Source organism: Brachyhypopomus gauderio, chromosome 1 (assembly GCF_052324685.1).
Source record: "Brachyhypopomus gauderio isolate BG-103 chromosome 1, BGAUD_0.2, whole genome shotgun sequence".
Lineage (NCBI taxonomy): Eukaryota > Metazoa > Chordata > Actinopteri > Gymnotiformes > Hypopomidae > Brachyhypopomus > Brachyhypopomus gauderio.
Genome location: NC_135211.1, coordinates 46955395 through 46983378, shown reverse-complemented (window position 1 = coordinate 46983378; position 27984 = coordinate 46955395). Strand labels below are relative to the sequence as shown.

The 27984-nt window shown below is 44.0% G+C and overlaps 2 protein-coding genes, 1 long non-coding RNA gene and 1 other non-coding gene across 4 annotated transcripts; 3 read left to right on the top strand and 1 right to left on the bottom strand.

The window, feature by feature from the left end:
* On the bottom strand, positions 1–20537 carry LOC143522690 (serine/threonine-protein phosphatase PP1-beta catalytic subunit). The gene is made up of 8 exons (XM_077016446.1): positions 20396–20537; positions 7748–7879; positions 4886–5116; positions 3947–4051; positions 3616–3687; positions 2639–2790; positions 1503–1637; positions 1–806 (listed from the first exon to the last, which is right to left on the bottom strand). The coding sequence occupies exons 1-8, from the start codon at positions 20445–20447 to the stop codon at positions 702–704; spliced, it is 984 nt and encodes a 327-aa protein (XP_076872561.1). The 5' UTR covers positions 20448–20537; the 3' UTR covers positions 1–701.
* LOC143522705 (uncharacterized) lies at positions 911–3657 on the top strand. The gene is made up of 3 exons (XR_013133115.1): positions 911–978; positions 2500–2901; positions 3059–3657. It is a non-coding gene; the product is annotated as an uncharacterized LOC143522705 (long non-coding RNA).
* Positions 20467–27871, top strand: LOC143522682 (putative C-type lectin domain family 20 member A). The gene is made up of 7 exons (XM_077016436.1): positions 20467–20589; positions 23213–23426; positions 23883–23949; positions 25133–25516; positions 25837–26178; positions 26590–26684; positions 26973–27871. Exons 3-7 carry the CDS (start codon positions 23913–23915, stop codon positions 27114–27116), a joined length of 1002 nt encoding a protein of 333 aa, XP_076872551.1. The 5' UTR covers positions 20467–20589; positions 23213–23426; positions 23883–23912; the 3' UTR covers positions 27117–27871.
* LOC143528110 (U1 spliceosomal RNA) lies at positions 24353–24516 on the top strand. Its single transcript, XR_013134362.1, has one exon. It is a non-coding gene; the product is annotated as a U1 spliceosomal RNA (small nuclear RNA).
* Positions 27872–27984: the final 113 nt, after the last annotated feature.

Genomic DNA, 27984 nt, shown 5'->3' with positions numbered 1-27984 from the left:
TTCCTCGTCTTTTTATTCTGGTTTATTTACTGAAAACCCAGATGACGTTATTGGTTTATTTACTGATTCCTGTTCCTTTTAAACAGGTTGGAAGAATTAAACAGTAAACTTAAAAAAGAAGAGCTCGTTCAATGTACATCATTCTGTCAGAGGCGAAAGCAAAGCCATAACAATGATACACTGATGCAGACCCACTGCTGCTGGCTGTGTGTGGCCATGTATACATGTGTGTGTATGATGGTGTGTGTGTGTGTGTGTGTGTTTGTGTATGCCTGTGCGTGTGGATAATGGTGTGTGTGTGGATGGGCATATATGCATGTGTGTGGAAGATGGTTGTGTGTATGTATGCGTGTGCATGTGGATTATGGTGTGTGTGTGTGTGTGTTTGTATGTATTTTCCCCCTCAGAACACTTAATTGAAAAATGTAGTTACACAGGTGAAGAATGGATTCAAAGATGGCGGAGAAACAACACAGAGTAATACAATAATAACATAGTTCAGGGAACAGGAAGTGGGGGTGTAATAAGTGTTTTAAAATCAGAAAGCTTGCATCTCACATCACTTTTAACTACTTTGTTTTCCGTCGTCATAGAAATTGCGGAGGGAATTTCACACTCATACGCTCCTGGTACTTCATCTCCAAGTCGTTTTCTCTTTCTCTCTCTCTCTCTTTCTCTGAGGCAATCACTTCTTCTGACATTCATCGTTTTTTGGGCGGGGCTGCTGTGCGGGGCGGAGTCACGGGGCGGCCGGAGTTCATCCCCCCATATTGGTACTTTGCCTTTTTCTCAGATGGCTTCAGAATCTAATGAGAAAACACAAAGAACTCTATAATAATAATACATTACACATATATATTTACATAAAAATTACACTATGAATGTTTTATTTATGCAGCCCCTCCTGAACAACGCTGCTTCATATAAGAAGAAACTCAGCAGAGTATTGCCTGAAATGGACCGGCTTTTAAATATAAAGTAAATACTGCCTGTGCTACACTGCCTATGCTACACTGCCTATGCTACACTGCCTGTGCTACACTGCCTGTGCTACACTGCCTGTGCTACACTGCCTATGCTACACTGCCTGTGCTACACTGCCTGTGCTACACTGCCTGTGCTACACTGCCTGTGCTACACTGCCTATGCTACACTGCCTGTGCTACACTGCCTGTGCTACACTGCCTATGCTACACTGCCTGTGCTACACTGCCTGTGCTACACTGCCTATGCTACACTGCCTATGCTACACTGCCTATGCTACACTGCCTGTGTCTAATTGAAGCATTCTGGGTTTAGTGAGTGTCCAGTTGTTCTTCTACTACCCATAAATCTTTAGTAATGAGGAATATACTGATAATAAATGAACACTGAAGACAGAAAGTGCTGTTGTTCTTTACCGTAGCGATCCAGACTGGATTTAGTCCGTGATCTAAGGGCTGTGATGTCACCTGACAACTCAAGTGTGTGTTACCGCGTCTGTAAGTGTGTGTTGATGTTACCTGGAAAGAACACATGAGTGTTTCGTCAACACTCATCATCCCGCCGGCGTTGTCAAACTCTCCACAGTAGTTTGGAGCTGAGAAGAGAGTAACCAGCTGTCTCTTGGCAAAGAACTCATAGCCATCCTCCACCACCTACACACACACACACACACACACACACACACACACACACACACACACACACACCATCATAAGTGTGACATTACACTGATATCACACGGTGAACTCAAAGCCGTATCCACCACCTACAGCAACATACACACGCATAAGTGTGTTATTACCCTGAGGTAAATGACACCTGTAATTGCTGAAAATTATAATCTTGTCACAATCTTGTCATTTAGGTAGTTGGCACACACACACACACACACACACACAGTAACATGCACTGTGACATTACACTGTGATTATAAAATATTACACCACCACATGGGAAACACATATTTAACTTTTTAGAGCAACACCGACAAGTAGCACAACTGCAAAAAGAAAACAGGGTAGCTCACACACACACACACACACACACACACACACACACACACACACACACTTTATACACACATACTCTGGCAGATTCATTGCTGTTAACATTCTCATAAAATAGATTTTAAAGGAGCCACTACATGAAGGCTAGTAGAACAGTTCTACACGGTGCCCTACCCACTCTGATTTTACTGTCTCGCCTCTGTCCCTCATCACTCAAATAAACGCCATGTGCCCTGAAGCCCGTGGCTACAGCTTATCTGCCGTTATAAGAACACAGGAGACGGGCCCAAGCCTGCGTGTGCGAGACAGCATCTGCACACAACAGCGTTGGCCTCTTTCGGCTAAAAACAGCAAATCCACCTGGCACTCGCTTCACAGAGGACCTGACATTTACATAAATTAAAAAAACAACATTCAAGTGAACGTTCCCAGCTTTGAGCTGCAGCATAATTCGGTCATTTTTTTAAATGGCGACCTGGTTCTGGGTTTGTTCCGTCATGTTTCACAGGACTGTGGGACGCGATTGAATGAGAGCAGCGTCAGGGAGCGTCAAGGTTCTGGGAGGTTCTATGAGCACGTCTGCTCCAGGACCTGCTCCAGTACCTGCGTCTCCCTAGCGCAGGTGAGCTGAGGCAGTGCCGACCCACCTGGTGTGCCCTGCAGATGAGGTCCAGGTCGTGGCGGTTGAGGAACTTGCTGACCACGTCGGCGCCGAACGTGAAGGACACCCCGCGGTCGTTCTCGCCCCAGCCCTGAACGTCTTTATCCGGGTCGGACCACAGCAGATCACACAGCAGCCCTGTGAGGACACAGCACCTTCAGGAACCTTCCGCAAGAAAAGTCACAACACACTCCCAACCTTGGAGTCTGGCAGCACTACGGCTTTACAGGCAAACGTTCAAGAAGAAAAGTTTGTTTGTGTTCTTCTTGGTATTTAATATCGAGTAACCACTACCTGTACCGCAAAACAATTTGTTTAATTCAATCTTGTATGCATTAATATTAATTCTTTCTTGCTATTATGATCTATTTTGCTATTATTTTCTTATTATCTTTTTTACTTTTAGTTGCTGCTGGAATATAAGAAGCACTATGATGAAAGTCATGACACTGCAAAAAACACTACGATGAAAGTCATGACACTGCATAAAGCACTATGACCAAAGTCATGACACTGCATAAAGCACTATGACCAAAGTCATGACACTGCATAAAGCACTATGGCCAAAGTCATGACACTGCATAAAGCACTATGACCAAAGTCATGACACTGCATAAAGCACTATGACCAAAGTCATGACACTGCATAAAGCACTATGACCAAAGTCATGACACTGCATAAAGCACTATGACCAAAGTCATGACACTGCATAAAGCACTATGACCAAAGTCATGACACTGCATAAAGCACTATGACCAAAGTCATGACACTGCATAAAGCACTATGACCAAAGTCATGACACTGCATAAAGCACTATGACCAAAGTCATGACACTGCATAAAGCACTATGACCAAAGTCATGACACTGCATAAAGCACTATGACGATGTTAAAAAGGCAACAACTTGGATGAACCTCAGCAGTGGGGGGAGGAGACACACCTGTCCTCCCTAGGTCTCCTCACCTGTGTCAGGTACGTCTGTGGGCCTCATGATCCTTCTGATCTGTTCCATGGACTGCAGGTCCGGAGACAGGCCTGGGACAGGGGACGCCAATTAAGCAGGTCCATTAATTAATCATAGCAATTCAATTAACTAGAGTCAGGGCTGCATTAATTATGCAAAGTGATGGGAGTGTTAGAAACTGCAACTGCTCTGTTTAAATGACTGACAGGAACCACAAGCTTCTCAGATGTTAACCTCCAGCCGAGCTGCTTGTCTATAAGTTACACATGTAGCAAGATCCTCCACTCCAGGAAATTACTCCGAAAGGAACGAGTTTCCATGGTGACCCACCTCCGTGGCAGCAGAATATTTTCTCGTCGACGATAGCAGCAATAGGAAGACAGTTGAAACAGTCGGTAAACGTCTTCCACAATTTGATATTGAATCTGCGCTTGCCTGAGAATCACAGATAAATGATTTTATGCAAACGTTTCCTTTATGTGTAGAGTAAATATGACAGAAGATTTCCAGAGAATGAGGACATTTCAGACAGAGATCCTTCATTCATGTAAGCTAGGTGCTTCCTCCAAATTCTAGGAGGTTTGTGTGTGTGTGTGTGTGGATGGACGGATAGAGACAGTGGCATTAATGTGATATACAAAATATATGGTAATACAAGTACATTTGAATATGCAGTTTCTTATTTCCCCCACTAGGTGGAACCAGTGTGCTGCATGTAAACACTAATCAGTTTGTCACGCTGATCATTTGCCTTTAAGCTTATTCAGCAAAGACAAGACAAATCTGCCCTCAAATCAGCATGAATAACCAAAACCAAGCCGTCCTACAAAGATTAGGAACTTAGAAAAAGTGTAACACCAGCCTCTATACCAGGGGTCACCAACCTTTTTGAAACTGGGAGCTACTTCGTGGAGACCAATTATTGCGGAGGGCTACCAGATGAATTCGCATCAATCTAACGAAAAGTTGTTGAGCGGGGGGGTGCGTGTGCGAGTGTCAATTGCTAAGCGGGAAGACCGCTAGCAACCGCGGACAATCTATAATAGTAGCAAAAACATAAACGATGCAGCGCTTTGGTGCATGGCACTATAGTGAGCTATTTTTAAAACAAGCCCGCGGGCGACTCGTGACGTCCACGCGGGCGACATGTTGGTGACCCCTGCTCTATACAGATGCTACTGACACATGCCTTTGTAGGTGTGTGTGTGTGTGTGTGTGTGTGTGTGTGTGTGTGTGTGTGTGTGTGTTAGTTATTCCACATGCACATACACTCATCGTAGAAGCCATAGATGCGGTTGATGGAGGCACACTCGTGGTTGCCGCGGAGCAGGAAGAAGTTCTCGGGGTATTTGATCTTGTAGGCCAGCAGGAGGCAGATGGTCTCCAGGGACTGTTTCCCTCGGTCCACGTAGTCCCCCAGGAACAGGTAGTTGGCCTCTGGGGGGAAACCTCCGTACTCAAACAGCCTCAGCAGGTCTGTGTACTGACCATGGATGTCACCTACAGACAGAGGATGCAAGGGGGATGATCAAAGCTCACAGAGAGAGAGAGAGAGAGAGAGAGAGACACTTTCGGTGAGGGGAGTAAATAGACAGTGAACAAACTCAAAATAGAGACTGCACCAAAATGAGGAAGAGCAGAAAATACAGACAAAAGTTTAGAAACACATGGATAGACAGAGAGAGAGAAGCAGCTGTATGTCTTCTCTGATCAAGCGAATGAAGGTATCGGCCATTCAAACTCAACAGTCTCAGGGCACCACTGCCCTATATAGCACGCACTCACACCCTACAAGCTTGCTTTCGCCCACACAGGATGAAGTGCCCTTTATCTTTTCATTTTCCACACGTCCACCCATGGTGGTTCTAGAAAGGCGTCTCAGGACATTACTGCTGGGTGGTTTAGCTTTTTGACTGCGTTTAGACTAGCAGAGGAGAGAATGTCCAGAGACGAGAGCCTCCCTGATCCCACACGTCTTCAGGGGCTTGAAACGCGCTGCATTGTCTTAAAAGGTCGACAGCCGTGTGTGTACAAAAAACGGGAGAGATAACTGCAGAGGGTCTCATGACCTCTGACCCCAACCAACACAGGACCTCACACGGAGGCGGTTCCTCCCCGCATTTCAAATCTTCCCACTGGTACAGACAGAACTAAACAGAAGTGAACAGTGGTGAACAGAACTGAATAGAACTGAACAGAAGTGAACAGTGGTGAACAGAACTGAACAGTGGTGAACAGAACCGAACAGTGGTGAACAGTGGTGAACAGAACTGAAAAATGGTGAACAGAACTGAACAGTGGTGAACAGTGGGCCAGGCCTGTAGGACATGTTCCCCCTCCAGAACAAGCAGGCAACAACTATTTCGGTGGCTTGAAGATACAAGTTGAAATATACGTCAGTTAAACTCAGTTAAACTCAGCAGTAGCATTTGACTTTTTTGCTTTGCCACTACAGCCTTTCCCCTGATTGGCTAAGACGTGAAGCACATGACCTCACTGCCCAAATTCGGCATGAACTAAATATCATTTATATTACCTCACAGTTTGTGAATTCCCCTTGACCCATAGTGTTAGCCATGTACCACGTCTCTTTGGACAGACTGAATTTGCTCTTGTGCATCTCCGCAGACAAGCAGACGTGCAGCCACGCAGACGTGAGGCCGCGCAGACGTGAGGTCGCGCAGACGTGAGGTCGCGCAGACATGCAGCCACGCAGACATGCAGCCACGCAGACGTGAGGTTGTGCAGACATGCAGCCACGCAGACGTGAAGCCACGCAGACGTGAGGTCGCGCAGACGTGTGGCGCCAGCACGAACAGAAGGTGTTTATATTATATACCACTGATGTGCTTTCGGTTATGGGCTTTCATTTACAGAGCTATAAATGCATAAATGTGGCGTAGACAGAATTCTTACAACATTTCTGTAACGACACTTCTGGAGAAATACAAACAAATACAAACTGATCTGGAGGAAAATAAAAGTGAAATTAGTGTAAGAATACGGGAAGGTTCTAGCAAAGAGCCCAGACTGTAATTGAAGAGCAGATCTCTAGAGTTCTAATGTAACTGCACAGAAAGAATTTGGATGAATTCAGTTTTAAATCAGTTCAGTCTGGATGACTGAAGCTGATAATGATTCACAGATTCTATGAACAATCTGTTTTGATACTTCACCTCGTTTTGATAATGAACTGATACTAAATCACATGAACTGACCTATGAAGAAATCCTCAAATAATCATAATAATGATTTTATTTATAAATCTCAAAACAACAGATGTTAAAGTGCAGAACAAATGCTCCAAGCATGTTCGTAGTTCTCAGATCTAAGCTTCGATATGGCTGATTTTACTCTGTAGTACTTTGGGATTTGTTCAAATGTAAAATGCGTTACAAATAAAATGTATTATTATTATTATAAGCCATTTCCCTGTCCTCTTCTCTAGCATATATCAAAGACGCACTTGCATACGGAATCACTCATTTACATTACATCCAGCCCCCCAGAAAGCCTATTGAATAATAAGGTATTCATTTTGGATTTAAACTACATATGAGACTGGTTTGCATTCCGCTGGTAGACTATTCAAAGCCTGGGTGCTGCTGTAGAGAAGGCCAAGGGAGGGACTGAGGGCGGGACTGAGGGCGGGACTGAGGATGGGACTGAGGGCGGGACTGAGGGCGGGACTGAGGGCGGGACTGAGGGCGGGACTAAGGGCGGGACTGAGGGCGGGTGTAGAGTGATTGAGAACAGGGCCTTAATTAAAGCTTCAGCAGAGGAGTGAAAGGGAAGCATGTCTGAAGTGTGTGAAGTGTTCATGTCTGAGCCACGTGGCTTTAAGAGAGTGCGTTACACCCCGACACCCTGCCTCCATCAGCACGCAGCGTTCGGCATTTACTACAACGGAGAACAGGCGGCAGTCAGACAGGCTGCACTGTTACTGCACCCCCCCCACCACGTTGGGCCGAGCGGGGGTTTGGGCATGAGCGGGCAACCCCAGACCGGAGGAGTGACTCAGGTAAACAGGGAGAGCTGCAGATGAGCGGATCCGTGAGCCTCTCTCTCACCACTCTCGCCGGGCTGCGCCGGCCGGGCGGGTCTGACACAGAGCCAGAGGGTGAAACTGACCGCAGATCTTCAGGGGGGCCTCCAGCTCCAGAAGAATGGGCTGACTCAGGAAGATCTCTCTGGACTTGATACACAACCCCCGCACCTCAGCCTCCGTCATCTGCACAATCTTCCCTGGGCGACATCCTCGCACTGGGAGGGAGAGAGGGGGAGGGGGAGAGAGAGAGAGAGGGAGAGAGAGAGAGAGAGGAAGAGAGAGAGAGAGAGGGAGGGAGAGAGAGAGAGAGAGAGAGAGAGAGAGAGAGGGAGAGAAAATGAGGGAGAAAGAGTGTACAAAAGGGTAAAAGGAGATTAGTACAATTATTGTCAAACACGCCAATAAAACAAAACTAAAAAATAAAAAAGGGATAAACATGAAAAGAACTGAATCCAATAAAATGCAAAATTTAACTTTGCCGGCAAGAACAATGCGTTCCAAAATAAAGTAAAAGAAAAGCAATTCAAGGCCCGATCTAACAGCTAACTTAAAAGTTGGTGTGTGTTTGGTCTCCTGTGACAGAGGTCTTATCTGTGGAGACCAGAGATCAGCACCGCTAATGTAACGGCGTCAGACCAGAGATCAGCACCGCCAACGTGCACCGCCACCGCCACCGCCAACTGGTGTCAGATCAGTGATCCACACCACTAATGTAACGGCGTCAGATCTGAGATCAGCACCCGTCAGATCTGAGATCAGCACCGCTAACGTAATGCCGTCAGATCTGAGATCAGCACCACTGAAGTCTCGCCCTCAGATCAATATGCCCGGAGTCTCGGGCTCATTACAGACAGAGCAGCCGAAAACAACAGAAGGCTTAAGCCATTAAAACGAAAAAGTCACAGATAAACAACCTCTCCCTCCCTCCCTCCCTCTCTCTCAATAGCACAAACAGCAGGACTGTTTTTTGCAAACGCTACTGAGAGTAAAACAGTCCAAAAGCAGGTTCTGTTTACAAGCTCGTTGGACATTCAGGTCTGGAGCACACAGCTGACAAACTCTGGCCCAAACCCACATTCTCAGCCGCCAATCGGAACCAACAAGGACATTATGTAGCTGAAGGACTTGGGCATCCCATCTGCACACATGGACATGTAGTACTACCCAGAAATACAAGCCCAGAACGTTCACCAAACACATTTTAGAGTTCAATAGTGAGTTAGTACTGGGTGCTGAAGTAGTTTCAGCACTACTGCAGTCTATGGAAGACCAGTTCAGAAGTTCAACATGAGAAAACAACCCTCCACCAGCTGAGATGTGAACAGCCGTAGGTTATTTTGTTAGCGATATTTTCATGTAGCCTTTGTCTGTTCTCTGGACTTTGGTTATGAACTTGTTCATGATTACAGTCACACTGTGTGTGTGTGTGTGTGTGAGAGAGAGAGAGAGAGAGAGAGAGAGTGTGTTTTGACACCTCCAGCCGGGATTTCTAATGCCAATTCATGGATCCACCCCAATGAAAGCACCTCCCTACTGTGTCAGGGTTAGGAAGATGCCTTTTTAAACAAAACAACTAAATTTACAGATTTACTGGACTCAAATGTGTCTATGTGTCGGAAAGTGGTGAACAACACACACAAACGCACACATACACAAACATACTGGCAGAGTGTTGACTGGATGTCTGGGGATTGGGTAACAGGTAATGTGATCTGAAACCAAGACAGCGTACAGTAGAGCATCTCTGACCACCTTGGTCAGGTTACGCTGGGAGCCTGTGGCCCCAACACTCCTGGGAAAAACCTGGTAAAGCCCCGCCCAGCACTCTTAACACACATAACACACACACTCACACGCGCACACTCACACACAGACCCCAACACTGAGACAAACCCAGTCTATTTAAAGTCTGGCCCATGGAAATAATTTAGAACAAATAAGCCAACACAAATAGTGTGTTTGTGCACACGTGCACACACACACACACACACACACACACACACACACACACACACACACACACACACACACACACACACACACACAGCTGTTAGACTGTATGTCCTAATGACCTTGACGTGGGACTGTACCACTCTCCTTCTGAAGCAGGTGTGGTGTTAGGGCTCAGAGAGTCCCCCCATTTCCTGCTGCAGTAGAAGGCTCCCCTAAGACAAAAGGAAATTTCCATGACAACAGGATCGAGTGACAGGGTTGAAGGCGGGGCTAACTAACTGACAGATTTGTCACCATGGTTCATCTAAATGACTGACAGATTTGTCACCATGGTTCATCTAAATGACTGACAGATTTGTCGCCATGGTTCAGATAAACACCATATTACAGGTTACAGATGCTGGCCTTCAAAGACAGGATAGTCTACTAGTACAACCATCTGATCACATCTGAACATAAATAGGAACACAATGATACGTTTGACCAACTACAAGCTCAGCATGTATTACACACAGATAAAGTTTCATGTGAAAGCCATAACTGTTTATGATTTTATAGTGCTGTATATTTACACTGTATAATTATATTTCATGTAATTGCTACTAGGTATAAATTAGTTTATAATCCAAGGAATACATACTTCACTCTCTGTGTGTCTGTGTGTGTGTGTGTGTGTGTGTGTGTGTGTGTGTGTGTGTGTGTGTGTGTGTGTGTGTGTGTGTGTATGTGTGTGTGTGTGTGTGTGTGTGTGTGTGTGTGTGTGTGTGTGTGTGTGTGTACTGCATTCCACTCTACAGGGCAGGGCAGCAAAGAACATCCATCCAAATTTGGCCTGTGATGTGGGAAAGAGATAGACAGAGAAAGAGAGAGAGGGATAGAAAGAGGGACACAGAGTGAGGGAGGGAGAGAGAGGGACACAGAGTGAGGGAGGGAGAGAGAGGGACACAGAGTGAGGGAGGGAGAGAGAGGGACACAGAGTGAGGGAGGGAGAGAGAGGGACACACAGTGAGGGAGGGAGAGAGAGGGACACACAGTGAGGGAGGGAGAGAGAGGGACACAGAGTGGGGGGGGGAGAGAGAGGGACACATAGTGAGGGAGGGAGAGAGGGACACATAGTGAGGGAGGGAGAGAGAGGGACACAGAGTGGGGGGGGAGGATGGGGGATGTGGAGAGAACACAAGAGTTTGTGTCTCCCCGATTCTCTTCTCTGCCAAAATAAAACACTGCAGTGCAGAATCAGTGGCCTCGGACTGCCCTCCTCCTGCTCTCTCTCTCTCTCTCTCTCTCTCTCTCTCTCTCTCTCTCTCTCTCTCTCTCTCTCTCTCTCTCTCTCTCTCTCTCCCTCTCTCTCTCTCTCTCTCTCTCTCACCTCCCCTCCCTCTCTCCACTGAAAGGTGAAGGACTGAAATGCCATGTCATGTCACAAAATCTACAACTAACAAGCTGTGTCAGCATGCATTTGTGTGTTAATATTCATACTGTGTGTGTGTGTGTGTGTGTGTGTGTGTGTGTGTGTGTGTGTGTGTGTGTGTTTGTGTGTGTGTGCATGTGCACTGTGTAAAAGTAACAGCATATATCTTTTGTTTCTTTCTTTCTTTCATTTTGGTTACTTGGTAACTTTGTAGAGCAAAATATGGGCCTACAATTTGGATTAAAAAGCAGACCTTCAGTGACTCCCTGTTAACATGAGCAGCACACACATCTTCACCTCTCGATATCGCATCATCCCAGGGCAGGATCTGCTGAAACTGACCGAACTTCTAGACTGATGAAGAGAACGATGTCTGGGTCTGTCTGAGAGATTGTAATGCCGTCAGCAGTAATCTAGTAATCTATGAAGACATCACGGTGATGAGAGAGTCTGTGATGGGACTACAGTCCAATCCGAGAAGGAAATGCTCGAGAAATCGTGAAATCCAGGATGATGTCTACCCATACTGCCCACGGGAGACCACACCGTCCCACGCTGACGGAGCCGAGATGGAGAGGGTGCATGTGACTGTGTAGGTGCAGAACTCCATAGAAGGGAAAAGAGAAACAGACAGAGAGAGAGAGAGAGCCCAAAGAAGAGAGTAGGAGTGACACTGGAGCCAGTCTAGCAGAGCCTGCCGCACACACACACCAGGAGAGGCTGTGGTAGAGTGAGAAAGACCACACCTTACCTGAGCTGAAAGTGAAGTCAGACCTGAACATGCGGTTTCCTGCCACTTATGTGTCAGGCAACATATGTCTACTGGCCAAGGAGGCAGATTTAAAGGTCATTGTGTGTGTGTGTTTGTGTGTGTGTGTGTGTGTGTGTGTGTGTGTGTGTGTGTGTCAGAGGACAAAGAGAGAGAACGGAACAGAGGCGTATATGTACAAACCATTCTCTCCAAAATCAACTGCCATATATGGATAGCTCTTTGGCCAGAGGAAGGGGACTCTTCCCCCCCCACACACACACACACACACACGCACACACACACACACAGATGGAACTAATCTATTTCAATACGGGCAGGTCTGTTGTACAGTAATACACCCAGGATGGAGGCAGGCCTAGCGGGGAGACTAAATGGGAAGTTGGCTGGCATTACTGCCTCTCAGCATGTGTGTGTGAGAGGCAAAAGAGAGAGAGAGAGAGAGAGAGAGAGAGAGAGAGAGAGAGAGAGAGAACGTGAGAGAAGGACAAATAACGAGGGAGAGAGAAAGAGGGAGAGAGGAGAGAGAAAGAGAGAAGGAAAGAGAAAGGGAAAAGGAGAGAGAGAGAGAGAGAGAGAGAGAGAGAGAGAGAGAGAGAGAGAGAGAATGGGGAGCCAACAGCAGGAGCAGAATAGGTTGTGGGCTGAGGTCTAGAGGCCAGACAGAACACATCAACCACAGAGCTCAAGGCTAAAGCACAGACAGAACACATCAACCTCCCTGGACTTCCTGTACGTACCGACCAAAAGCAGTCTGCACTCTCACCTCCACATCCATCCTCTGACGCTCAGTTCTCCTAAATGCACATCTCACACATGAGCATGGCACTCATGACCTCTAAAGATATCAATGTTATGCAAGTGTGAGCAAACACACACACACACACACACACACACACACACACACACACACACACACACACACACACACACACACACACACACACACAGAGGCTGGTAAATGGTGACACCTTGATTGGCTCAAGCACTTGTTCTCTTGGTCTCTTGCATGAAAATGGAACTTAATTATATTAAGGCTATTGTGATTTTTACTGCTCATGGAACCTGAATACCCTAAAACGTAAGTGTGTGTGTGTGTGTGCTCGTGTGCACGCAAGTATCTGTGTCTAACAGCATTATGGTTCTTAATGTCAACAGCAAGAGATCACACACACACACATGCACGCACGCACGCACACACACACACACTGCATAAAAAAAACATAATTTACACCGCAATCGAAATTTGTCCTCCGAATTTTACCCATCTGTACATTTAGAACACACACACACACACACTAGTGATTACTAGGGGGCTGTGGATCACACGTGCCCAGAGCGGTGGGCAGCCCTAGCCCGGCGCCCGGGGAGCAGTTGGGGTTAGGTGCCTTGCTCAAGGGCACCTCAGTCATGGCCTTAGGTCTGGGAATCGAACCCACGACCCTCCGGTCACAAGACCAGTTCCCTACCACAGGACCATGACTGCCCTTTTTTTATTCTAACCAATATTGTTAGTCGGAGCTTGGGAAAGTTCCGTGTTCATTGGTTCAACACCCACACAACTCTTCTCTGGAAGATCTGGAAGGTCAGTAGATAAAAATTCTAGGATTTTATTTCTTTAAAATTTCTGCAAAATCAGGATGGCCAAGGCCAGTAACTCACAACCTGCTAGCTCAGCGCTAGCACAGAGACTGATCTAGGGCGGCTTCGAGCTCAGCGCTAGCACAGAGACTGATCGAGGGCGGCTTCGAGCTCAGCGCTAGCACAGAGACTGATCGAGGGCGGCTTCGAGCTCAGCGCTAGCACAGAGACTGATCGAGGGCGGCTTTGAGCTGCTTCGTTAACAGTATCTGATAAAAGAGGTCAATCTAATACTTTAACGTGAACAGCACGTAGACATTATCGATTTGAAACGCTTTTGTATATTGGCATTGTGAGCAATGAAGGAGTGTGTTTGTTTAGTGCGCTAAACGTTAACAATAGTGTACTGTGGCCCACTCCATAAAACACTTTAAAGCAAGAAAGAGAGAGAAAACAAAAACATGAAGCTGGTTAGTTTACATAGTTTTCATTTTTTAAACTGTATGTTAGGCTAGTTGGAATGTTGGCTGGAATTTGTGTGTGTGTGTGTGTGTGTGTGTGTGTGTGTGTGTGTGTGTGTGTGTGTGTGTGTGTGTGTGTGTGTGTGTGTGTGTGTGTGTGTGTGTGTGAGTGTGTGTGAGTGTGAGTGACTGAGAGAGAGAATTGTGAGTGGAGGAGAGTGAGGTCTTTATCTGAAGAGTCAAGTCATTACACTGAGTTTCTCTTGTTTTATAATCTGGAAAGAGTGAAATTGAGCACTGGGCATGAGTGACTCACACACACACACTCACACACACACAAACACACACACACACACACACACACACACACACACACACACACAATAAAAGGGGGAGGACCATAAAGGCGATGGCGCTGGGTCTGCTGATCCAGCTGCTCACATCAGCCTAGAACAGACACATTCTCCTCACAGTCTAGCAGGAGCCCCGCCCCCTCACAGTCTAGCAGGAGCCCCGCCCCCTCACAGTCTAGCAGGAGCTCCGCCCCCTCACAGCCTAGCAGGAGCCCCGCCCCCTCACAGTCTAGCAGGAGCCCCGCCCCCTCACAGTCTAGCAGGAGCCCCGCCCCTCATAGCCTCGTAATCAGCTGTTCTCCAACTCACCCGCTGGTTAATCGAGTGGAACTAGGTGTGGAACCAGGTGTGTTAATGGAACCAGGTGTGGAACCAGGTGTGTTCCTGCCCAGATACAACAAAACCTACAACCACTCCAGCCACTCGGCCTTAGGGAAGAAGACAGCCAATTCATGCTGATTAGCCATAACAACACTTCAAAGTCTGAGGACCCCCCCCCACACACACACACACATTGTAATGTCTAAATAGGTACGTCTCATTGGCTTATCTAAGGAGGATGGGGGGAGGTTGCAGCCATAAAAGCCATGGAGAAGAATGGAGAGCATGTTCAAATGTAGAGGAACCACCATGGAGAGCTGAGATTTACAATCACAGCGAGGAGCCTTCTGGGTATTTGTCTGGTGGTGCGTTAAAGATTCATTTCTATTGACTACTGCAGCGACGAAGATTCTTTAGATCATCGTCACGGTTACTCACCACAGTTCAGCTTCACCATCATTATGTTGACACCTACGAATTATGCAATATAACAATATACCAGCTGTTAGTACAGCCAATCCCATAATGCCCGGGGATAAGTGAACACCGCAGTGGTGAGTCTTTAGGTTAAAGTTCTTCTTGAACTCAGCGTGTAATATTGGTGTAATATTTCTTGAGTGTGTAGACAGTCCTGATAAAGAAGAACAATCTGGCTAATAGCGCAACACTGACCTGACGCAAACGTGAATTCACTTTTTTTCTCTCCGACAACATTTGCACGAGCAGTTCTCACAAAGACAGACTCCAGACATCGACGTAATCTGGTGCATTCCACATGGAGTGGCTCACTACTACGCCCAAAGGACGGTACACCCAGAACACAAGCACCCACGAGGAAGAATACGGTGTGTTATAGCTCAGTGGTCATCACTGGACCATGTATAGCGCTTTTTCCATCGCCATTAATGAGGTCCCTCCATTTGTGCTTATTTAACAAACCCTGTCTGAAGGACGAGAGCAGATTAAAGAAAGTTTCCGCTCCCAGATGTACGGCCAGAGGACGACTGTAATGCTGACGGAACACATGGTACACATGTTGCAGAACACAAAATATGAGACACAAAAACAAACCAGCGGCCCGTAAAAACACGACGTCCCGGTGTGAGACAAAGTGAGGTCCCCTGAGAACACGAGGCATGTTTACTGTACAAAGGACCTGTCCCCAAAAGAACCCCACTGGCACGGCTAGTACTCACAGGAGTTGTCCCAGCGCCTGTGGAGAGGCACTGAAGGGGGACTGGGGAGGAGATTACTAACAGAGACAGCTGTGCCTGTTGACATTTACACCGTGAGGAAAAGAGAGAGAGAGAGAGAGAGAAGGTGAACCCTCATGGCCCGTGAAGAGGTGGAAGTCGCTAAGAGCAAAGTGAAGATGAAGAAGGAATTGCTGTCCGACACAGTAAAAACGTCTGAATGTGATATCTGAAGGCAACATGACACAGTATGTGATGACAGTTTAGCTCCTCTGAGTGCAGCAACAGAACTAAAGACACTAAAAGATACACACAGCTATAAAGACACACTCAGATGTAAAGATACACACAACTATAAAAAATATACACTTAGATGTAAAGATACACTCAGCTGTAAAATGACACACAGCTATAAAGATACACACTCAGCTATAAAGATACACAAGGCTATACAGAGACACATTCAGCTGTAAAGAGACACACTCAGCTGTAAAGATACACACTCAGCTGTAAAGATACACACATAGCTGTAAAGAGACACACTCAGCTGTAAAGATACACACATAGCCGGGCATTTGCCACACTGTAAACATAAACATGGCAAGTGCTCTAGCAGTACTGAGGATGATGTGACATGAAAGTGCATCATGATGCAGGTTATCTACATAACACTATATAATCATACCCTCCAAGCTCAAGCCTATGACCCTAAACTATCAACCCGACCACGCTAAGCTAGTGTACCATCACACTCCAAACAGATGAACAGCTTCATCTAGTCACCAGTTTTGTCCTAATGATATCTGAAATTTTGATTCAGTGCTATGTTGCGTGTTTTGGGCCCAGCGACGAACAGAACGGCACTGTGGAGCCGTAAACCGGCAGGAGCCGTGTTGTGTTGTGAAACGGCCTGTCGATTTATTTACCAGTGAGAAACACCAAGAGCAGACACACACACACACACACACACACACTCCACACAGCCAGGAACTGAACAGCCTCCCCCTGAACCCCCACAGCTATGAGACGCAGTTCTGTGTGTGAAACAATGAACAGAGGCCAGTATGGGTGGGACCTGGTGTAGGCAAGAACTACCACTATTTACTGCTGTGATACTGTCAGTGGAAACTCAAACTCAAGAGAGAGGGTGAGAGAGAGAGAGAGAGAGAGAGAGAGAGAGAGAGAGAGAGACAGTGTGAGGGAAAGAACGAGAACTATTACTATTTTTTCCAAATATTTGCAAAGAATGCATCAGTAACTTCCATGCCAGTAAGTTAGTCTGAATGGAATTTAAATGTATTGAATTAAAATTAAAAATTGGAGAGTGCAAGAGAGAGAGAGAGAGAGAGAGAGAGAGAGAGAGAGAGAAAGAGATCCACTTCACTGTGCATCTGGAATATGTAGCAGTCAGGCAGTGGCCTCAGCACTAAAGCACTATAAGCCAAAGCTGTGATGTAGCCAGCGAGCACAGCTGGCTCCCTTCTGCTTCCTTTTTCCTGCCCCGCCCCTTTTTCCTGCCACGCCTCCTTTTCCTAACTCTGCCCCCCCAGTGGATTTCATAACCTTCACACTAGCCCCAACCAAAGCCTAGGATATTCAATGTTTTTTTAATGTAAATCTTTGGTGTAGCTGCTGTGTGTGTGTGTGTGTGTGTGTGTGTGTGTGTGTGTGTGTGTGTGTGTGTGTGTGTGTGTGTGTGTGTGTGTGTGTGTGTGCGTGTGTGTGAGTGTGTGTGCGTGTGTGTGTCTCTGTCTCCAGCATGCCCTCCTCTAACTGTCATGGTCATCATAGGCTGTTTTTTTTTCCATTCTAAGGAGAACCGGACTATTTTGAGCTCCCTTATTTTGGTGTGGATCATTGCTGTCGGGGACATGACCACATAAGGTCGTGGGTGGAATCAAGGTTTCTCGGGCACTGGTGCTGTCTCCAGGGTTCCTCCCACACACTGAAGGTCACCTACAGACGCAGTACTGCTCAATACAATCAATCGCAGCAGATCTCATGAGGCTGGTGTTAGCAAACAGGAGAGTAGCATTCCCAAAGCAAATTTACAGACCTACATTAAGTCGTAGGGTGCAAACCCAAACATTACAGTGTACTGAACACCATCAGAGCCTCAGTAAATACTGGGGATGGGCAAACATCTGTGAAAGAAATAACCAAAAGAAATATCGACCTGCCAAGATTTTTGTTAAATCAGCATTGTTACTTTAAAGATACTTTAAAGATTAAAACCGAAAACACCATAATGTTTCTCATTTTTCACTATAGCCTACTTTATATCTTTAAAACGGTAGGCTTCTAAAAAAAAAATACTTGAGTTAGGCACACTATAGATCGGTTTAGTCACAGTAATTCTAAATGCCAACACTCTTTTCTTATGGTATTTTCCAGAATGTAATTCATAATTAGGTAAAGGGGCACTTTCATCTGTTTTCTACATTTTGTTTTGGAAGGGCACAGACTGAAAGAGTTTGGGAACAGCTGCTGTAGAGGTATTATTCTCCTTCAGTGGACCAACAGGGAACATAACTGGGTAAGGTGAACGCACTGCTCTTCATGGACACGCTTCTAGAACACTGCGGCAAATCTCGCAGTGTGGAAGAACAACGAGCCTGGAAGACGGCGCAGTGGTAACCAGACGCGTTCCAGAATCAAACCCAACCAACCAACACGTGTTCTAGAACCAAACCAACCAACCAACACGTGTTCTTGAACCAAAACAACCAACATATACGCATTCCAGAACCAAACCAACCAACCAACCAACACGCGTTCTAGAACCACACCAACCAACATGCATTCTAGAACCAAACCCACTAACAATGACACGTTCTAGAACCAAAACAACTAATAAACATGCATTCTAGAACCAAAACAACAACCCTGTAGTAAACAAATGACACGAACAGTATGCACCAAATGATAAGTGTCCTTAAGAACAGCAGAGGTTTAAATTCTTCAGATAGGAGATAAGGACCCTAACGTCCTGGTCTTCACTGGATCTCCGTCTTCCCTACTGAATGGATATTTGTGTGACTCAGGCCAGCCCCTGCCCCCATCAGACCACAGTTTGAGCAGACATTGAGCTCTGGACAGGAAGGGTGCAGGTCTTCATCCCTAGCACAGAAGCCAGATCGCCATGCACGATAATGACAGCAAGCCGTGTTCTTGACTAAGCAGACATTCTGAAAAAAAACCTTATTTTGTCAAAGGGATTAGCATCTTAGAGGAGACCCATAAACTGGTGCTACAATGACACATGTCTTGTGAATATAGACCGTTAAATGCTTTCTCAGCACAAGAGGCAATTATTACAAATGAATGGATGTTCAGTCCACATGCAACTCAGCCACAGCCCTCTGAAAGACGTTTAAAGGTGTGGTAAAAAAGGAAATTGTTGTACATTGTGTACAGACCTGACAATGTCTAGAACCCCCACAACAAACACACTTCAGGCTGTCCAGAACAACGCATGCTCCATTATGTAGACATGACGTTGTCCCAAAAAGCATTCTCCAAAAGTAAATTGCTTATTGTGCACCTAAAAGTGCAATTTGTAAACAGCATCCACATAAACACATAACTAAAACTGTGGTAAAATGGGAAAGGATAACATCACAAGGTTATTACTTAATGAAAATGATTAGGACATTAAACCCCCCAATAAGGAAAAGGAAGTCATTATCCATTTTAACGGTCTCATAAAAAAAGAAGTTGAGTAATTAAGCTTAACTTAATTGGCCCTAATTCTAATTCGCCATCGGAAAGCTAGTTAAATATTATACACATGATAACAAGCCCCGAAGCTCCAGTATAGACAAGTGGAGATAAGGGCTATCAAATTATGACCAGTCACCGCCAATTATTACATAAGCTGAGCCTAAATGAGCTGAACATATATACCATTCAACATAGCGCGGCGGACAAAGACTCTGTTTACTGTTATTATCGCTGTGTTTGTGCTTACAAGGGCGTTATTATGGTATTAGAGTGTAAAGGCTGCTACAAAATGACCACCATGAAAAAGTCACGGCCGTGCCCGAGTAACTCGCGTTTGTTACTGAGGTAGTTCAGCTGTAATAAGCGCGACATGGACACAACGGGGCTGTCACTCATATATCAAATGTGTTCAATCTCAAATATTGTTGCTGAATTTCCCTCATTTCAGATTCGGTTCGTATCGACTACAGTAGAATAAACCGTGACTAAAAACAAAAGCGGATAACGAGTGTTTGTTGCTCAGTATAAGACGCTGAGGAAATTATTCGAATCGATTAACGATCAACCCGCGACTTTATAACGATTATAGAGCGAACAGTCGCTTTAACTTCATACGCTTCAACTCAATCGCATGAATAACTTGAACTATAATTCGTTGTGCAGTCACTTCGTCTGAAATACGTTCATTAAAAAAGAACGAAACAAATGAACAAAAAAGGCTTCTTAATAGCCCGGAGGGGAGACTAGAGCAGCGCGAATCAAAGGTGTGCCCTTTCACACAAGTAGTGAGGTCCGCACACCGACATGTTGGGCTATAAGCCGCTCCTGTTCTCGCAGAGCAGGCCTCTCACAGAAACACCCAGACGTTACAACATCATCATCCAGGGTGTAAATATATCGCATGGGGCTAATCCCACCGTATCACGTCAAACTGGCGAAATGCACGGTTGTTGTCCAAAAACTCACCCTCTAAAAGCCTGGAGATAAGTGAATCGACGTCCAGCTCACCCTCCGCCATATCTGAGGTGTTCGCTATGGAGCCTCTTCTCGTTCGCAGGGGATCGCAGCCCTACCAGGAACCGCCTGAGCGGCGGCGCGCAGCGCGCCCCCGGGTCCCGCTGCCCGAGGACTGCTTTGCAAACGCGTCTCACGTTCAACAGGTAATCCACAGTTTGCTCTGTGAAAACGGGGTTTTGTTTGTTTGTTTTGTGGCCATAAAGGACGTGGTTCAACATTTACAGTAGGGAAGAATGTGAATAAAGATATTTTTCATATTTTATGAAATAAAACGTAAACAGGATTTAGTGGTTTGAATGCTAGAAAAAATATAACAATTATAAAGACGCAAAACGTCTTTTTGTTACCACAAAAAATGAGCAAAGAATTATGAAAGTGCTTACTCGTGTTTACATAAATGTTTCTATAAAGTGCATCTCAAGTAAGATGCATAATTGGGTTGTACAACTCAAATGAACCAGTTTGTGAGCCCTAGAGCGGGTATCTCACGTGGAGGCAGCCAAAAAATCTGTATAGAATCTCTAAAAGAGTTACTTGAAGAACAACTGAGGACCTCACGTGTGACACACCACACAATAACATGTTGCTAGTTAACTCACAGATGTAAGCAAGCAATACCATACAAGCATAATAAAATATCCCATTTTAGTCACTTTAGGTCTAAGCAATACCTGACAAGAACCGTCCTACACCTCGCAAGGATTTAAAGATCCCACAAAAATAACAATGTTGGTGTCATTCGAGTTCAGTCAGATAAATGCTATATTAACCCATATAATTAAGGAGGGGGGGAAATATGTGGTCTGAGAACAGCAATAGCCTTAGTGCTGATGCAGTTTGATAATTATTATGAAGGATCTTGTACAGATTTCACCACAAAAAATCTGGCAACCCAAGATGAACATGGTTTTGTCTCCAAACAAAGGTTTCTGCTGAGAAATTATGTGTCTCAATAAAAACGTATGATAATTCTCCAACAGCCACAGCAGTCTAACGGTTTGGTTTTCCGAGTGCAGATTGTCCACTAGGTGGCGAAAACACAACACGAATAAGCAAGAACAAGCAGCTTAGGTTTTATATGGCGTGCAGCGGAGCAATTCACTACATACAATAAGAAAAGGAAGAAAACAGAGTCCATCAGCATCCTATGACTACAAGCTAATATCTATTGAGCACTGTACAATATATAGCCTACCAGATACATAACAAAACACTAACTCATTGGACCGGGACTTGACTGCCTCTCTAACAACATTATGGTGTTATAATGCTGCCAAAACGTTGTAAATAAACAGTACATATCCCGCAAATATCATACTATTTCTAAACAAATACAACGCGATTGCAAATATGTGACTTTCAGACAAATGCAGATCAACTTTCTAATACATCACACACACTACACGTACAAATACGTGTCCTTTGTGGATCACGTGACTTTTGGCACACTTTTAGCAGGAGGGTCTTCTGAAGACATTTTCTCACTAAATTAAATTAGCTCATCAGTGCAGCTTTGTAAAAAAATCCTTGCTGCCTTTGCAGTTTCGCTAGCAAGATTTCAGATGCACATCCCTGCTGTGCATCAGTCTACGTCCTGTAGGCCCTATTTCTCTGGATCTTTGCTCTTGTAAAGTACAAACAACGCTGTGAGAAAATCTCATCAGAAGGACGAAGAATGACAAATTGAATGGACAATTTTATTGCAATGTTTTGTAGCAACGTGGCAATGTTTTCAGGATTCGGATTGGTCAGTTTCTCTGGTATGTAACAAATTCACAGGCACAAACAGTGTATTCTAAATAACAAAGAAATGTAGGTTAGTTAGATCAATGTAATATGCAAATGAGAGCAGAGATATGTAGTTGGGAGCAGATTAACACAGGAACCGATCAAAAGTGCCCCTTTCAACTCTCCTGGTGAAAGATCTTGTATTGGTAACCCTCCCGTAGCCGATCACTCATTTAGTGTGTAAAACCACAACTTCAAAATTTCTAACTACAAGACAGCACAATGTGTGATATAAACAATTCAAAGACCTGATTAACTATATGTTTACATATATGGCAATATGGGTTCGAGATTTCCAGGCCCAGTCACTGTCATAAACTATTGGTTACCTTTAAATAATGAATTGAATATTAGATCTAATCAGCATTGTATGCTGTTTTTATGGACTACCTCTTTTACTATGTAAAATAGTGTGTGTGTGTGTGTGTGTGTGTGTGTGTGTGTATGTGTGTGTGTGTGTGTGTGTGTGTGTATAAAGTTACAAAGACTGCCTTCACTTGACTTTAGGTTTGCTAAGGAAATCAGTTCAACTGCTCTGCCATTGGTTTGCTGTTGTTCCAATGTGCTTCTGTCTGTATTATTTATCTCATTGTTAAATGCCTAAAGCTGTGCAATTGTTTGTCTACAACATGAGTATGAATGTTACTACATCTTGTTTTATATGTCTATTTCTTGATGAAAACATTTTGTTGTAAGATTATCATCATTCACTTTTTGTGACAACACTCAAAATGAAATAAAATGCCTTGACAGTTCCTGTGTGTGTGTGTGTGTGTGTGTGTGTGTGTGTGTGTGTGTGTATGTGTTTGGAGGGTATATATGAAAAAAGTCACCAGAATCAAAATGACTGGACTAAAATGTGGTAGAGAGTGTTACAACAGACAATTCTTTATAAACTTTACATTGTCTCTGTTTGCTCTCCACCTGAGTGAGAATGAGAAGTGATCGTTTTCATGTTTTTTGTTTCTATTTAAATAGACTTATGGAAAGTCACAATGGAAATCAGTGTCCACTCTCCATGTTGGTGTAGTCGTCATGCATGTACGTGTGTCCTTTGGGAAGAGGAACGTTTTGCATTAAAGTGTTGGCAGGATAAAGGCTCAGAAGAGAGACGAGAAGCTGGCAGCAAAGACCTGAGACGTTCTGGACACACTGCTGGACACACATACTCACCTTCAGACTCATCCAGACTGTAAGTCAGTTCTTAGGGAACATTGCTGACACAGCTTTGTCATGGTTTGAATGGCTTGTGTCTCTGTCTGTCTATGTCTTCCCCTCTCTTTTATCTCATCTTATGTCACATCTCATACCTGTTTGCAATTATACCTGTTAGGACTGCCAAAAATGTAATCTTGATGTTTAAACAGTCCTGGAAATACTGAGGTTTTTGGGGTTTTTTTTTTTTTTTTTTTTTGCTGTTTAACAGATTCTTATCATTATTATATCATATTATTATTCTGATTATATTCCTATTATATTTCTGATACCTCTTCTAGCAGCATGTTTTGTGAGAGGCTAGACAAAGGAATATATATATTAATAAGCACTTATAATCGAACACTTATGATTAGTCTTTGTATTAATTGTTAATTAAAATTTGTAATAATGTAAGCATTGAAAATAACATTTGAAAAATCTGATTTTATAGATTTTTAAAAAATCTTTTCAGTACTTCAATATGGGGCAGATTCACCACCAGCTGTTGGGCATCGTTGGTGAGTGTGACTGTAAAGCACATTTGGTTATTCAGACAAATAAACAAAATTAAATGGACTTTATTTACAAAAAGTGGAATTTGTTTCTTTTACTAAATTGCTCATTTGTATTGATTGTAGATTTGGTTTATTTCAACACATTTTGCAAAAGACGTGATGAATTTTGACCAGTCCAGGCACCATTAGTTAGGTGTGACTGAAGGAATAAGCATAGCATATCTGATTGGATGAACACATGATATGAGAAGAGCAGAGACAGTAAACACCATAACTTTGTAATTTAATAATATGTAATTTAATAATATGATAGAAGGTAATAGCCAAGTTGCAGTGCACTGTTTCTGTCTGTCCAAGTAGTAGCTGCAATCTACTGCCATCTACAGACATCATATGCATGGTATGCATACTTACCTGGCAGGGGTGAGACCATGATCAGGAAGGTGGTTCGCCCAAGGTGAGGCTCAGCCATTGCACTCAGGCTGTGCTGACCCTTGCGATTTCCCCAAATGCGGGAATCTCGACTGCATAATTTCTGGTAGTGGGGGACTGCGTTCGCGCTCTCCCCTGTTTGGGCAATCATGGCCTGGTGGTTAGGGAACTGGTCTTGCGATCGGAGAGTCGTGGGTTCAATCCCCAGACCTGAGGCCATGACTGAGGTGCCCCTGAGCAAGGCCCTTAACCCTCAATTGCTCACTTGTATAAAATGAGATTTTTTAAAAAGTAAGTCGCTCTGGATAAGGGCGTCTGCCAAATGCCATAAATGTAAATGTAGTATGTGAGAACAAAAAAATAAATCAAACAAAATATGAATTCTGTTAATAATTATGTCTGTTCTGTTCAAGCTGTCCACCAGTGCTAGACTATGAACGTTATTTTAATTCAAAATTTAATTTTTCTGCAGTAATTGTGTTCTGCTTTTAATCCATGACCCAGAGGTTCTGATTCTGGTACGATGATATTGGACTAGAGCCCTTCTACTAGAACCGTTGTTTGACCAGTGACTATTTGGGCCTGGTATGCTGAGAGTTGGAAAAGAGTTTGGTGTTGTGGTCTGGAAAGACAGACCAAATGTCTCCTCATTTTAATCACTATATGATTAAGAGAGAAAAACCTGAACTTGAATCAGCAAGTCCTAATACAGCAAATCTACTGTGTGCGTTTTACAATCCATTATATCCAACAGGTGTCTTCCAAGTCATCATGTCTGTTGTTCAATCTGCACCTCGCGAATATCACCTAATCACGTCAGAAAAAACATGGACGGCTGCAAAGGAAGAGTGCGAGAAGCAGTACACTGATCTGGCCGTAGTCATCAGTCAGCGTGACTGGATAAAGTTCCACATAGAAGCACAAAGCAAAGGTTTATCACGCAATGCCTGGATCGGACTGTACAATGACATCACAAGTTGGCGCTGGTCCTTCAACAACGTAACGTTGGCCATGAATGTCTGGTTACCTGGACAACCCGACAACGCGGGTGGCCATCAATCATGTGGCTCAGTAGATGCGTCTGGATGGTGGTGGGATGATGACTGCACAACCCTGAAACCTTTCGTCTGCTTTGATGGTGAGTCAACATTTCCTATCATGAGCCCCTTAGATAAGAACCGCATGGTCTCTGTATGTCATGCGCCATTTGGGCAAAGGCCAGTGTCTCTGCAGGCTGCTCACTGAACACTAGTGAACATACTGCCCACTAGCAGTGATCATCACCTGAACCAACTACAGACCGTGTTAGAATGAGTCTAGTTTGGCTTAAAAGAGGAAACCGCTAGGTGGGATGGCTGATATCTCATAAATTAAGAGAACTGGTTTGCTTAGACTGCTTTTAATGTAACTACTAGACAAATTAAATGTTTTATCTTATTTCTCATTGTCACTTCACAGCAAAGTACAACGACTCCAGCAAGTATGTCTGGATCTCTACTCCGCCCATGACATGGCGTGGAGCTCAGGTCTACTGTCGAGCAAACTACACAGACTTGGCCAGCGTGAACAGTACAGCAGACAACAACCTGCTAATAGCGAAGGTTAAATCCAGCTCTTGGTTCGGCCTGTTTAGAGACAGCTGGAAGTGGGTGGATGGAACCACTGCTTCCTCCATCTCCTGGATCAACGGAGAACCCAATAATTATTGGCACACTGAGAGCTGTTCATATTATCAACAGTCCAACGGTCAGGTTGGAGATTGGCCCTGCAATAGTGCATTTTTTTTCTTCTGTCATAGCAGTGAGTTTAATGTGTTATTTGATCACTGGAATTTGATTTACCTACAATAGACAACACACTCACACACACACACACACACACACACACACACACACACATACACACACACAAACACTGCACAAAAGTTTGCTTTAAAAACCTATCAATCAATGAAACCTGATTTTGTAGGATTATTTTTGTTTTTTCTGAAATTGCTAATTTTAAAGTTGCCATTGCATTTACTAATGAATTTTTTCCCTGGTTTGTTGAAAGAAATTTGATAAACCTGTGACACCCTCATGAATGTTTCACTCAAACTCAAAATGTATTGTAATACTTTACACTGACTCTTTTTTGGCTTGATCAGGAACCTGTCTCTGTGTCACACTGTAATCCACCTTGTCTCACTTATGTGTGTGTGTCCTCCAAAAGCTTCACCAGCGACTATAAGGCAAACAGTTAAAGTGACGGTGAAGACTGATCAGAACATCAATGATCCTGAGTTGCAGTCATCTATTTTAGAAGAGGTGAGTTGTGCAATCTCCTTGTAATATTATATCTTTGAAATTATTTTTTATCAAATCTTAGCACATTTGTAGTGTGAAGTAAGTTTTAATGATTGAGTTCCAGCTTAACAGAGCAAGATGTTTATCCAAAAGCAGACCATGGCTAAACCTGTAGTATAATCTATTCTTCTCCTTTGCAACATAACAGATAGGCACTTTTAACAGATTCTTGGAAAACCAGCCCTCTGTTTTCAGCTCATCGGAGAAACAAGCAATATACAGTAATAAAACACAGATTTCATCAAACAGATGCAGCAGAAACTGGAGGAACTTGGCATGACGGACAACGCCACACTGTCCTGGGTTGAGCAGGATGGAAACATCTTTCACGCTAAAAGGGCGGAAGAGGTGGAGAGTGTGGAGAACACAACCCAGACAGTGTGTGTGCCCTGAACGCTCCCACTGTGCACTAAAGAGTTTTATGTAATGTACATGTAATAATGTAGTGTTCCATCACTAGTAATGTACATGTAGTAATATAGTGTTCCATCATAGTAATGTGCATGTAGTAATGTAGTGTTCCAACACTAGTAATGTACATGTAGCAATATAGTGTTCCATCATAGTAATGTGCATGTAGTAATGTAGTGTTACATCACTAGTAAAGTACATGTAGTAATGTAGTGTTACATCACTAGTAATGTACATGTAGTAATGTAGTGTTACATCACTAGTAAAGTAAATGTAGTAATGTAGTGTTACATCACTAGTAATGTACATGTAGTAATGTGGTGTTCCATCACTACTAATGTTCATGTAGTAATTTAGTGTTCCATCACTAGTAACATACATGTAGTAATGTAGAGTTCTATCACTAGTAATGTACATGTAATAATGTAATGTTACATCGCTAGTAATGTACATGTAGTAATGTAGTGTAAGTGGAAGTGTAGGTAATCCTAGCTTACAGTGTGTTCTCAGGTTATAAAGTCAATTACACAGTCCAAAATCCCCTAAATGAAAGAAAAGTCTCCCAGTACCCTCACACTATCAGAGGACAGCACCATGAACCTTTGCACTTCTCTTCCAAAATGGAAAAGTTGATCCATAATTTTCTTTGATAAAACCAGACCTCTTATCTTACTTTCCTTCTTCTAGAGAGGACGGTGAGTGTCTTATCTCTGCTGGATGGCTTAAGATGCAGTGCAGACGAGATCTCTCATGTAGCAGATGAGATCCCAGGAATGTATATATATATATATATATATATATATATATATATATATATATATATATATATATATAATGTGCTTATAGTGTA

Bases quoted from the DNA above. Each gene is read 5' to 3' on its own strand.
- LOC143522690 (XM_077016446.1), bottom strand. From the start codon at position 20,447: ATGGCGGAGGGTGAGCTGGACGTCGATTCACTTATCTCCAGGCTTTTA. The intron at 5,117-7,747 runs GTCAGTTTCACC...CTCTGTCTGTAG, and splicing joins GGCCCCCCTGAAGATCTGCG to GTGACATCCATGGTCAGTAC. The intron at 4,052-4,885 runs GTATGTGCATGT...TGTGATTCTCAG, and splicing joins CTATGGCTTCTACGATGAGT to GCAAGCGCAGATTCAATATC.
- LOC143522682 (XM_077016436.1), top strand. From the start codon at position 23,913: ATGGGGCAGATTCACCACCAGCTGTTGGGCATCGTTG. The intron at 25,517-25,836 runs GTGAGTCAACAT...GTCACTTCACAG, and splicing joins ACCTTTCGTCTGCTTTGATG to CAAAGTACAACGACTCCAGC. The intron at 26,685-26,972 runs GTGAGTTGTGCA...TTCATCAAACAG, and splicing joins AGTCATCTATTTTAGAAGAG to ATGCAGCAGAAACTGGAGGA.